General features: G+C 49.5%; 1 protein-coding gene across 1 annotated transcript in view; it reads left to right on the top strand.

Moving 5' to 3' along the window:
• Umodl1 (uromodulin like 1) overlaps positions 1-8,629 on the top strand; it is a 53,440-nt gene extending 44,811 nt beyond the window's left edge. Inside the window, exons 17-22 of the mRNA XM_087897844.1 lie at positions 676-821; positions 1,256-1,492; positions 1,724-1,883; positions 5,250-5,328; positions 6,645-6,850; positions 7,756-8,629. Of these exons, the coding sequence (XP_087753970.1) occupies positions 676-821; positions 1,256-1,492; positions 1,724-1,883; positions 5,250-5,328; positions 6,645-6,826 (804 nt within the window). The 3' untranslated portion in view covers positions 6,827-6,850; positions 7,756-8,629. The remainder of the gene's footprint in view (positions 1-675; positions 822-1,255; positions 1,493-1,723; positions 1,884-5,249; positions 5,329-6,644; positions 6,851-7,755) is intronic.
• Positions 8,630-12,083: the final 3,454 nt, after the last annotated feature.

Below are 12,083 nucleotides of genomic sequence, written 5' to 3'. Positions count from 1 at the left end.
CACAGAATCTGCCTGCCTTTGCCTCCCAAGAGCTTGGATTAAAGGCATGTGCTACCACCGCCCAGCTAGGCTCCCCTTTCTAAAGCCTGCAGGTGCTCACAGATGAACAGCCACCACAGGGGCCCAACACACCCCCAGCAGCCCCTTGTGTCTGAAGAGCATCCGCTAGGACACCAGCAGTAAGACCCGTAGCTGTACCACGTGCTCAAGTGTCCTCTGTGTGTCAGGCTGTTCCCAGTGTGTCAGTACCTCTCAGTAGGGACAGGACGCAGGAGCCAGCAGATAGAGGCTTAGGGTCACCTCTGTTTTCTGAGCCAAAGATCTCATCTGACAGTTCAGCCCAGCTGAACTGGAGAATGCTGGGAAAAAAGGGAACACCACCGATTAGATATGGTATGACATGGTAAGACACGGGTTGATGCAAGGACACAGCTGCACATATATGATGGCATAAACATAACTAGTAGGTTGGCCTCCTTTTGGTGAGTAGGGTGGGGGCTAGAGGCAGGAATCAATGTCCAACATGAAAATCTATAGCAGGTGACATCAGGGGACACTTGTCAGGACCATCACACTCCTAGGGATAACCCTCCAGTACCTGGAATATAGCTGCAGTTGGAACTGGGGCACACGAAGACCCAGGGGATCACTAACATCCCCTCTGTTTATGCTCAGAACATGACCAGCACGGTGGTGACGACCACACTGAAGAACGACCTGTCCCCAGAGGGTGTCATCCACCACCTGCAGATCCTCAGTCCCATCCACTGCGCCTTCCGCAATGACCTTCTGACCTCCTCAGGCTACACCCCGCAGTGGGGGTGAGTGGGAGGCTTTCTCCCTCTGGTACTTTTGCTTGACGGCTCTCCAGGGTGCCACTCCTCCGAGGCTTTCTTGAGTCTGCCACAAGTGGGCAGGACTTGTTCTAACTGCCACCTTGCCCCATCTCTGCCCGAGTCTTTTGTAGGATTAACTAGAGAGGACCAAATGTTTTCCCATCAGCTAAGCAGAGCAGCTTCTAGGGAATAGCCTCCAGCTCCTCAGACCATAGCCCTGCCATGGTAGCCCTCTATCCAGGGCAACCACACACACAGAGAAGAGTCCGGCTTCTTGCTTGCAGCCACCTGTGCACGCGTCACCTCCCCTCACCTGGCCTCTTCCTTGGCTTCCGTGCCTCCCCAGAATCACTTTTAGTGGGGAGGAACGAGAAGAAAGGACTTCAGAAAGCAAGCCTCAGCTAGCCTCTCCGCCACAGGGTCTACACCATCATTGAAGACCTCCACGGCACCGGGAACTTCGTCACTGAGATGCAGCTGTTCATTGGAGATTCTCCCATACCTCAGAATTACAGTGTGTCCGCCAGTGACGAGATCAAGATTGAAGTGGGGCTCCACAGGCAGAAGAGCAGCCTCAAGGTGGTGTTGACCGAGTGCTGGGCCACCCCCTCCAGCAACGCTGGGGACCCCGTCACCTTTGGCTTCATCAATAACAGGTAGAGCCCGCATCACCTGGCCTAGCTTCATTGCCTACTTTGAACCCTATGGAATTTCCAGGCAAACGCTGATGTGGCCTGGGTTTGGGGCCAGATGGAGCAGCAGCTCCTGAGACTTCCAGGAGGCTGTAGGGTACCTGTGAGGGGCAGAGGTTCCCAAGAGCTATGCCTGAGCAGCAGCCAGGGGAACAGCTGACTGAAGGAGCCATGTTCCCTCCCTCCCTCCCTCAGCTGCCCAGTCCCCAACACCTACACCAGTGTGATCCAGAACGGCAACTCCAGCAAGGCCCAGTTCAAGCTGAGAATCTTCTCTTTCGTCAACAATTCTATCGTCTACCTGCACTGCAAGCTGCGAGTGTGTATGGAGAACCCCAGGAACTCATGCAGGATAGTAAGTGCTGGCTCCTTCCTCGTTCCTCCTGGGGAGGGGGCGCAGAAGTGGGAGCGGGGGTGGGCAGGGCTGACCCTTCCTGTTTGGTAGAGGTGCTGCTCTATGCATGAGAGCATGGGGGCAATGCTCAGAAGTATGAGGTTTAGAGGCAGAGTGCCGGACAGGGGGTGGCACATGGCAGGGTGGGTGTTGATTCAGGCCAGACAGGTTCTTTCTGGGTTTTTGTTCTTAATTTTTTTGGTTAGAGATGAGTTTCATTATGATATTTTCATATATATTTATAGTTATATTTTGTTCTTCTTTACTCCCCTATCTCCTTCTTCATCCCATGACCCAGTTTTCTGTTTGTATCACACATATACTTACACACACATACCACATACACACACATATGTATATATGCACACATGCATATATATACTGTCTTAGTTAGGATTTCAATTGCTGTGAAGAGACACCACGACCATGGCAACTCTTACAAAGGAAAATTTTCAACTGGGTTGGCTTCCAGTTTCAGAGGTTTAGTCCGTTATCATGGCAGGACATGGCGGTGTGCAGGAGAAGGAGCTGCAGGCAACAGGAAGTAAACTATCGACCACACTGAGAAAATAGCTTGAACAAAGGAGACCGCAAAGCCCAGTCCCACAGTGACACACTTCCTCCTCCTACAAGCCCACACCTGCTCCAACAAAGTCACACCTCCTAAGAGTGCCATTCTCTTTAGGGGCCATTTGTTTCAAACGACCACACACACATACCTACATACATATACACATTTATTCATACACATATACACACACACACTTACATGCCCACATATATTTACATACATGTACACAAATACACTCCACACATGCACACATATATACCTATACACACAAACATGCACACATACATGTACCACATATACACATGCACTCAGACATATACCACACACACATATACACATATACATGCACATGTACACACACACACATGTATACACCCGCATCCACCATTACCCTCTCTTGTCCCCTTCCTCTTTCCTTCAAAGCTCTCGGGGCTACACCTGAGCTTTCTGTTCTATTTTGCTTTCTGTTGCTGTGATAAAACCCATGACCTACAACAACTTGGGGAGGACAAGGTTTATTTTAGTTTATAGGTTATAGCCCATCATCAAGAGAAGCCAACTCAGGAGTTTGAAACAATAATGATGGCGCATGCTCCTTACTAGCTTCTTCCCCCTGGCTTGCTCAGACCTAGGAGTGGCACTGCCCACAGTGGGCCAGGTCTCCCTACATCAGATAGCAATGAAGGAACGGTCCCCACAGACATGCCCACAGGCCAACCCAATCAAGGCAAGTCTTCTGTGGCGGTTCTCTCTTCCCAGGTGTGTCAAGTTGACAACAAAACTAACCAGTCATGTCACCCAGCTCTACCACAATCAGCTGTGGTAGGCTTCCCCGGCAGCGACATCGAAGCTAGGTGTAAAACATTATCTTAATATCGTGTGAACAATATGAATAGAACTTTGCCAGCTATCAGCATCTCTAGTAGATTTTTCTTTCCTTGTGTACAGCATTTACATGGAGCTTATGAATACTTTGCATTCTCGTTTACCCAGACTATATGTATTCTTCCTTTGGGAGACATGCTTGCTACTGTACCCATCTCTGAGGATGGCAGAGACTCTGGAATTTTTCCAAGTGACAATCCTTTGGCCATTATCAGGGTGTGGATAAGAGACATGGTGCCAGATAGTTCAGTCATTCCCCTTTCTCACATAGTAGGTCTTCCTGCCGGCACAGCTGACTCCCTCTGACACTCACTGAGGGGCATGCCCCAGTATAGACTTGGAGCCATACAGTCCTCAGAAACAGGGCTAGTGGTTATAGCGATGTTCTCTCTGCAGGGGCTGCTGTTTCTTAGGGCTTCCAACCTGACCCCCACCCCCAGCCCCACCCTGAGTTCCTTTATAGTGGGCTTTCCATTAGCTCCCAAGGCTGCCAGACAAGGTATCAGGGCCATTAAAATACTAGAAGCACACTGCTGAGTGAGTCGGGAGCCCACAGTGTTGGTGGGCTGGGTCCCCAGCTATTCAGAAGACCCTGCCGTGGCGTTGCCCAGCTTCTTGTGGCCTGGCCAGTCCCTCACTTACAGAAATTCTTTCCCTCAAGTCAGTTCGCTCATCCACATCCTTCTTCATTTTAGGTCTCACCTTCAGGGTTAGAGGTCACCTCAACCTGACCTTCTTCCCAGACAAGGTCAGCTGACGAGTTTTGTGTGAACTTGACAGCAGCTAGAGTAGCCAGGAGGAGGAGGAGTAGAGGAGGGAAACTCAACTGAGATAAGGCCTCCATGGGATCAGGCTGTGGGCAAGCCTGTAGGGCATTTTCTTAATTAGTGAATGATGGGAGAGGACCCAGCCTATTGTGGGTGGTGCCATCCCTGGCCTGGGGTCCTGGGTTCTGTAAGAGAGCAGCCTGAGCAAACCATGGGGAGCAAGTCAGGAAGGAGCACCCCCTCTGCATCAGCTCCCGCCTCCAGGGTCCTGCCCTGTTTCAGTTCCTGCTTTTGCTTTCCTCAGTGAACTGTGACTCTGGACAAGTAAGCCAAACAGTCCCTTTGCTCCCCAAGTTGCTTTTGGTCATAGCATTTCACCACAGCAAGAAGCCCTAACTAAGACAGTTAGAAGGCTGGGGCTGGGACGCCCTCATTTTCTTGGAAGACCATGGTGGATATGGGGTATACAGGGAGCAAATGGCACCACACCACAGAGTCACGCAGTGATGGTGAAGGGCAAAGGTATCGGAGGAGTGAAGGCCTGGTTGAACCCTTGGAAGACACGAAAGGAACTCTGGGTTGTCTGGTCATTGGGGGGGATGAGAGACTCATGGTCTCTCCATCTTTCCTCTCTGCGTACCCCATTCCGTGCCTCCCATGCTTTGAGTGTTGTTCTGGTTTGGTTTTGTCAACCCGACAGAGGCTAGGGTCACTTAGAAGAGGAAACCGTCCCCAATGGATTGCTTGTACGCAACTCTGTCCGATTAATGATTGATGTGGGAGGGCCCAGCCCCCTGGGGCCAGTGCTGCCCTTGGGCATGTGGTCTGGATTGTATAAGGAAGCAGGCAGAGCAAGTTGCGGGGAGTAAGCCTAGGCAGTATTCCTTTGTGGTCTCTGTTCAGCTCCTGTCTTCATTCTTGGCTTCTCTCACTCGACCATAACCTAGGATATGTAAAGCAAATAAATTCTCCACAAGCGGCTTTTGCTCAATGGCTCAACACCCTATTCTAGAGGACCGAATTGCCAGGGTCAGATGAGGAAAGCTCTAGACAGTGACTTCATGCCCTGTAAGCACCACATAAACTTTCTCTTGTCAAAAACAGAGCTGCAGTGACTTCCGGCTGCTGAGAAGCAGTGAAGCCGAGCACCAGATGTCCTGGGGGCCGCTCCACCGCTCTGAAGGTGAGTCCTCCGGCTCTGGGTTTCAAAGGCGAAGAAACAATCCCAGCTGGCTAGTGTGCAGACGGCCTGTTGGAAAAAAGGGGCTTTAAAGATTTTTTTTACAGGACTCACAACAGCGGCTGCAATACTCCTAAGACTCTTGCGTGACTGCGTGGGGTTAAGATCCTCACGTTGGGAACAGGATTTGTTCCTCTTGGTCACCTGAGACATGGGATCCACTTCTGTGGCCATGCTGTGGGGAAGAGTCCCAGACTCCAGAGGTCCAGAGCACTGAGTTTGTCAGATGCTGTGACCTGGGTCCCAGGAAGCTGAGGACAGGAGGTCGTTGACCCTGAGTAAATACGTCCAGTGGATAAAAAGAGGGAGGGCCCAAGCTGCAAATAGACAGCTTCAAGTGTAGGTGGGGGTGCGCACGCATGTGCATGCATATACTCATGTGTGCACACACATGTAATTATAAAACCACATGAAAAAGCTGTTTAATTTAGAAGATGAACCAAAAGGACACTTCAGTACCCCCTACCAGATTATTATATTCATGTATTTTCAGTACCCCTACCAGATTATTATATTCATGCATTTCCAGGATCAAATTTTCCAAACACATTTCTCCCCTCATAGGATCTAATTATTTGGAAAAACTATGGAATTTCCATGCTGTGAGTACTAAGACAGAAGTTTCTAGATGCCTCCAATCCTGTGTCTTTTCTATAGTAAGAGCATTTTCAGACTTTGGTTGGCACATGGTTGCCTGGAGTAAAAACCACAGCTTCCACCCTCCTTGGCAACTGAGTGCGGCTGGGGAGGTCAGCTCTGGCCAGAGGGGGGATAGAAAGCACTGACAATTCCAGGGGACACCCCTCAAGGGACGTCCAGTGCTACCCTGGCTACTTCCTTCTTCCTTGTCCCCTCGGGCAGCACATCTTCATGCCAGAAACACATTTAAGCTCTTCTCGATGCTCAGCCTAATCCTGATTGCTTTTCTTTTTGTTAACTTTCCCTCCTAACCTTGATGGTCTTGTGCCTCTGCATTTTCCTGCGTAACAGCTGCTGTCATGGGACGAGGGCTCCTGCCTCCCTCGCTGACCCACAGGTACACACAGGGCATTGCCTTGAGGGGCCTCAGACCAAATTCAGAGCGCGCCGTTCAGAAGTAGTGATTGAACACCTCAAATCCAGCCGCCGCCTGCGATCTAAGCACATCTTTTACCTCCCACCAGCTTCACAGTTGCTGGGCCCGGTGCCAGCCACAGACATATGCTTCCCCTGACACAGGCCCCTCCCTCTCTTACCCTGCGCCTTTCTTCACCCCCCAGGTGAACCCGCAAGTACAAAGCGAGGCCTGGGGACCGGTCACATCATTATCATTGCGGTGGCTGCATTTACTGTGGTGGCAGGGGCTACGACCCTTCTGATCTTGCGTTACCAGAGAATGAGGGGCAAATACAGTCTCAGAATCCAGACCGATGACTTCAGCTACCAGGTGTTCGCTCAGTAGGAGACCCAGCTGATCGGGAGACGGGTAAGCGTGAGCACGTCTGATGCTTCACCCTGCGTCCATCACCTGTGGAGATGGCTGAGCGGGCTGGGCAAGGGGTAGATGCTGCGTGATCCCTAACCAGCAGGTCTCACTCCCCAAAGCAGCTGAAAGCAATGAGAGAGGGAACAAGGACCATCTGCAGATGAGCAAAGAGCTCTGTCGTTCACAGCATGGTCTCGGGAAGCCAGAGGTAGTACAGTGATCCTGGTACCCACCCTGAATCCTGGCTAGGGGTGGTCCCCAGCCTCATCCATGCAGGTCTTGTGTTCATGGGACAGTCCTTCACATCCCAGGAGTGCAACTGGATCCACTGTGACGCTACAGGCTCTGGCCAGCATTAAACTCAAAGGCCTTCCGCTGTGAGGCTGTCCAACCTGCCAGTCAGCCTTGGTTTTTCTGGTGGGGGGGAGAATAGTGTGCTCAGCCTATTTGGGGGGGGTGTTATGTGCTCCTGCAGAGAGCAGTGTCTGCACATAGACCACACACAGCTTCCTATACCTTCAAACCGCCTCTTGATAACTAAGATAGCTCACACGCTGCAGATGCGAGAGGTTGCCACACTGTGCTGTTTAGTGACGACCAGAAAAATCTGTCCATATCTGGATCAGAAAAGTTAATTTTTTTTTTTTTACTAATTTATTTATCTGCGTTTAAGATCGGGGATCAGAGGGCACCTCACAGGAGTTGGTTTTCTTTTTCCACCCTGTGGGCCTTGAACTCCCATCTTCAAGTCCTCGGTGCCAAGTTCCTTTCCTCGTCGAACCATCCCATTCATTTCTTTAAAAGAATGCTTTGATATGGTTGGTGGGTCTATGGCTGCGGAGCCCAGGGATGGACTTCTCCTTCCCCTCCCGTAGACTGATCCTGTGGCCTCCTTCCCCACACAGGGCACACTGTAAATAAGGTCCAGTGATTAATTCATCAAGCATTGGCAGGACTCCCTTCCGGGCAGTGCTGTGTCGGCCCTTGGGGATGCGCCCCCATGATGACAACGACCTCTGTCTGCCCCCAAGAGGCTGAAGATGCAGAGTCTCACCCAGCAGGCCGGTGACAGGTCTGCAGAATATGCGAACAGGGTGCTGGGGTGGCCTTCACCCTCAAACCTAGCACAAACCCGGCCCCTCCATTACCCAAGCTACCGGCACAGCCTTCCCTGCTTTGTCATTCAAGCTGCCCACGGGACCCTGGCTCACCAACAATCACATGACGCGCCACATCTTCACAGACATTTGACTGCCTGTGATGCTCCTTCATGAACGGACCCATCTGGTAAATTCTCCACTGTGTCATTGTCCGTATGCAAACACTCCATGCTCTCCTTCTCGGCACACGTCTTTCACTTATACAGTGGCCCAAGACATACTAGATGAATATGGGAAGCTTTCTGAGCGATAATCATGGGATATGTATGCACCACTCTTCCATGTGTCCAAGCACATCCATGGCCATTTATCATGGGATGCCATGACGGGGAAGGGACAATTTCCCCAGCATACCACAAGAAAACAGGGAAGGTATGTACCATGTGAACAGGCCCTCTGCTTTGTTGATTTGAAAGACCAGAATTGGTTAGTTAACACCTAAGGCAATAGGGAGGTTAGCTTTACAGGGGGGTCTTAGCCTTTAATTGATATGCTTAATTCTATCAAGCGTGGTTGTCACACAGAGTATTTAGGGGAATGGATTTTTTTTTGATTTATCGCATATTCTGGGATTAAGAATGATGATCAGGAATCTGTGTGGCTAGCTGATTTCAAGCAATAAATTTCTCCTGCACTGAAGTGTGTCTGGCTGTGTTGCTTCCCATGTGGCGTAATTGCTGTGACAGTCTCCCTCAGTACCCCCCAAGGGCCACATGGTTCTGTACCAGACACTCCAGGGAGTTGCTGGGGCTCCCCAAGTCTCAGCCATTGGTTTGGATTTCATCTCATTGCCTTCCACTGGCTGTTCTTGAGAAACCATAAGAATCCCAGAAAACCCAGTTACCGAGCCCAGGACCAGGCTGCTCTTTGGAGTTTAAAATTCTCTTTCACATTTCACCTTCAGTTTTCCTGTGGTCTCCGGCCTCCTCCTCCTCACTCTCACTCCTTGGTCTTCATCAGACCCTGAGCTCAGTTCTTCAGACAAGAGGGTAAGAGGAGCAGAAGTACCCAACCTTCACAGAGTACACAATTGTGTTGAGGGGGAATATTTAAATCAATAGAAAATGTGGCCAATAGCAAGTGACCAGAGAGACATGTGATATATTGAAAGTTGTCCCTGAGACCGTCCATCCACCCAACTACCAATCTGTCTGCCCATCCACTTTTCCACATATCCACCCATATCCTCAACCACCATATCCTCAGCCATCCATCCATCCATCCATCCATCCATCCCATCCATCCATCCATCCATCCATCCATCCATCCATCCATCCATCCATCCTTTCAATCCACCTACTCACCTTCTACCCTATCCTATCCACTGATTCATCTACTCACACACTTATCAATTAATTCATTGACCTAACTACCTATTGATTCATCTACCCATCTCTCACTACCTCTTTACTTTTTTGCCTACCTACTCATTTATTTGTCCACTTACCCATCCATCCATCCTACTTACTCACATTCTAACCTATCCATCTGTACTGCTTCCTGCCTTTTGTTGAGCAAAGTAATTTTGGGGTTCACAGAGACCTTTCAGGGGGTCTTGGTCCATCAAATCACATCAGTATGGAAGGAATTCACAGGTTCTCATCCTCTGTGGAAATAAAAGTAGAACCTCTTTTCCAAAGCAACATATCCTTAGACCCAAATTTTGAAGTCAAGATACCTTTAAAATATGTTGGTTTAGCTTAGCAGTCTGTACAATGAGATTTCCCTCTGTACTTAGCTCATTCACAGTCAAAAAATGCAAAGAAAACACAATAGTATATATAATCCAGACTCTCTGTGTATTTTCCATCTTTATGTGGCTTATTTTTCTTTACTCCTTTAATTGATGACTGTACTCTGTCTCCTTAAAGACTTTGTTTTATTTCTTAAAACTATTTATTTCCATTTGTAACTGCCTATACTCTTTTTCTTCTCCCTCAAGCCTATGTACATTTTAAAGCACACTGTGTCTCATTCCGAGGTTTATCTCAATCTGAATCTGTCTTTATTGCATATCTGTAATTATTTTCTGACAGAAGCACTTTAAAATGGTAAGCAGTGTGGTTGCAGCAGCTGTGGATGCTACTCTGCCCCCTCTGCCTTTCAATGTGGCAGAGGTACCATTAATGCCAGCTCTGAGACCACAGAGTAGGAGCTACACTCACCACTTTTAACTTTTTATTTTATATGTACTGGCATCAGATCCCCTGGAACTGGAGTTACAGACAATTGGGAGCTGCCATATGGGTGCTGGGAATTGAACCCTGGTCCTTTGGAAGAGTAGCCAGTGCTCTTAACCACTGGGCCATCTCTCCAGCCCCTGTACTCACCACTTTTAACTCTGAGGAGAGTGCAGCACATAAACCCTTTTTATCTGAGTAGTAACTAAATCTGCCATGTAGCGTAGTATGTGGTCAGAAAATATTTCTGTGTATGGCAGCGGGAATCTGCCATGCTCTTCCTTCCTATGTATTCCTAGCAGACCCAATCCCGCTGCCTGCCCAAGAGGGGAGCACTGAGTCACGGACATGGTCTCAGCTACTTTCCTCTCAACCCCAAGCGGGCATACAAGCATCTGGACCCAAAGATGGTAGTGGGCATCAACCCCAAATGTTTGGCCACCATTTTGTAGTCAGAGACTGCTTGTTCATTTCCCGGCTGCCCAGATCTGAAATGACCACACAGAAACTATATTAATTGCTATACTGTTTGGCCAATATCTCAAACATATTTTTAGGTAGCTCTTACATCTTAAATTAACCCATTTCCACTATTTTGTGTATCTCCATGTGGCTTACTGGACAAAGTGCCAGTGTCTGTCTCCTCAGGTGACTACAAGGTGCTTCTCCGACTCCGTCTACTCTCTCTCTATATCTTTTCCAGCCTGGCTATATTCTGTTAAATCATTGGCCAAAAGCAACTTCTTTATTAACCAATGGCAATAAAACATATTAACAGCATACAGAGGGGAATGCCACATCAGGGGAGAAAGGCCATGTGGGTTTCTGAATATACCTGAGATGTCCAGATGGTGGTGGAGCTCCCCGAAGTGGTCATCTTTTACCTTCTGTGGTTCTGTCTGGGTTCCTGGGCATACTCACCGTGGCCCTGCCTGACACGGGGTCTCAGAGTGTGAATGACACACAGTAGAGATCTGATGAGGTCAGGGTCTGATGGAAGGTCTGTTTGTGGTAGAGGGTGTGGTGGAACGAGGTCTGTTGGAAATGGAAAGATCTAATGGAGGTGAAGGACTCATGGAGGAGGGTGTTATAGAGGTAAAGATCTGATGAAACTGGGTGTCTGGCACGGCTGATTCTGATGGAGGTGGTAGGTCTCATGGAGGTGATGGCTAATGGAGAACCTCTGAGCTTCGCCTCAGTGCCTGGCCCTAGCTGCAACTCTGCATCATGGCCACTAGATGGAGCCTTAAGCCAAGTCTGCACCCAGGGCTGTGTAAACCCTCGTGTTTCTGTTGCAAACACAGCTCTGGCTTCTCTTGTTTGTTTGCTGGGGTTAAGCCTCCTGCCCTTAAGTGAAGATGAATCTGAAGTTTTACTGCAGGCCCGTGTCTGTTGGCATGGGGCCGTCGAGGTGACGCTGGTCTTTGAGAGGAGGACCCCGCAGTTCTCTTAGGCAGGCTGAGTTAGAGGAAGGGAAGAGGGGAATGGGACCTGTAGGGAGGGAGTGCTGACATCCGCTTTACTCGGTAGACATCCTAAGGAAAACAGACCCCTTCTTTCCTCCATTTCCATTTCTAGGAGGAAAAAAATGGTTGGGCAAGATTATTAGGATTCCCCAGTCTTTGTGTCAGGTGTATTGCAGGGCCTCCATTCCAGCCCTAGCCACAATGGCCCTTGGTCTGCAATGTGACGTCATGAATGTTCAGTACAGTGGCTGGCCTTGTAAGACCCCACACACAGAACAGACCTACCCTGGGACCTCCCTTTCTCCCCGGACCCCCTCCCTTCCAGGAGCCTAGAGTGAAAGACGGGGCAGATAGTACCAGTCATGAATCAGTCTGGGAAGATAGGTGAACTCTCTCCCACCCAGCACACCCTGAGGTGTCCCTGGGC

The sequence above is a fragment of the Myodes glareolus genome, chromosome 18 (genome assembly GCF_982192425.1).
Source record: "Myodes glareolus chromosome 18, mMyoGla1.1, whole genome shotgun sequence".
Lineage (NCBI taxonomy): Eukaryota > Metazoa > Chordata > Mammalia > Rodentia > Cricetidae > Myodes > Myodes glareolus.
Note: the sequence above shows the minus strand (reverse complement) of the source record. Positions and strands in the feature narration are given on the sequence as shown.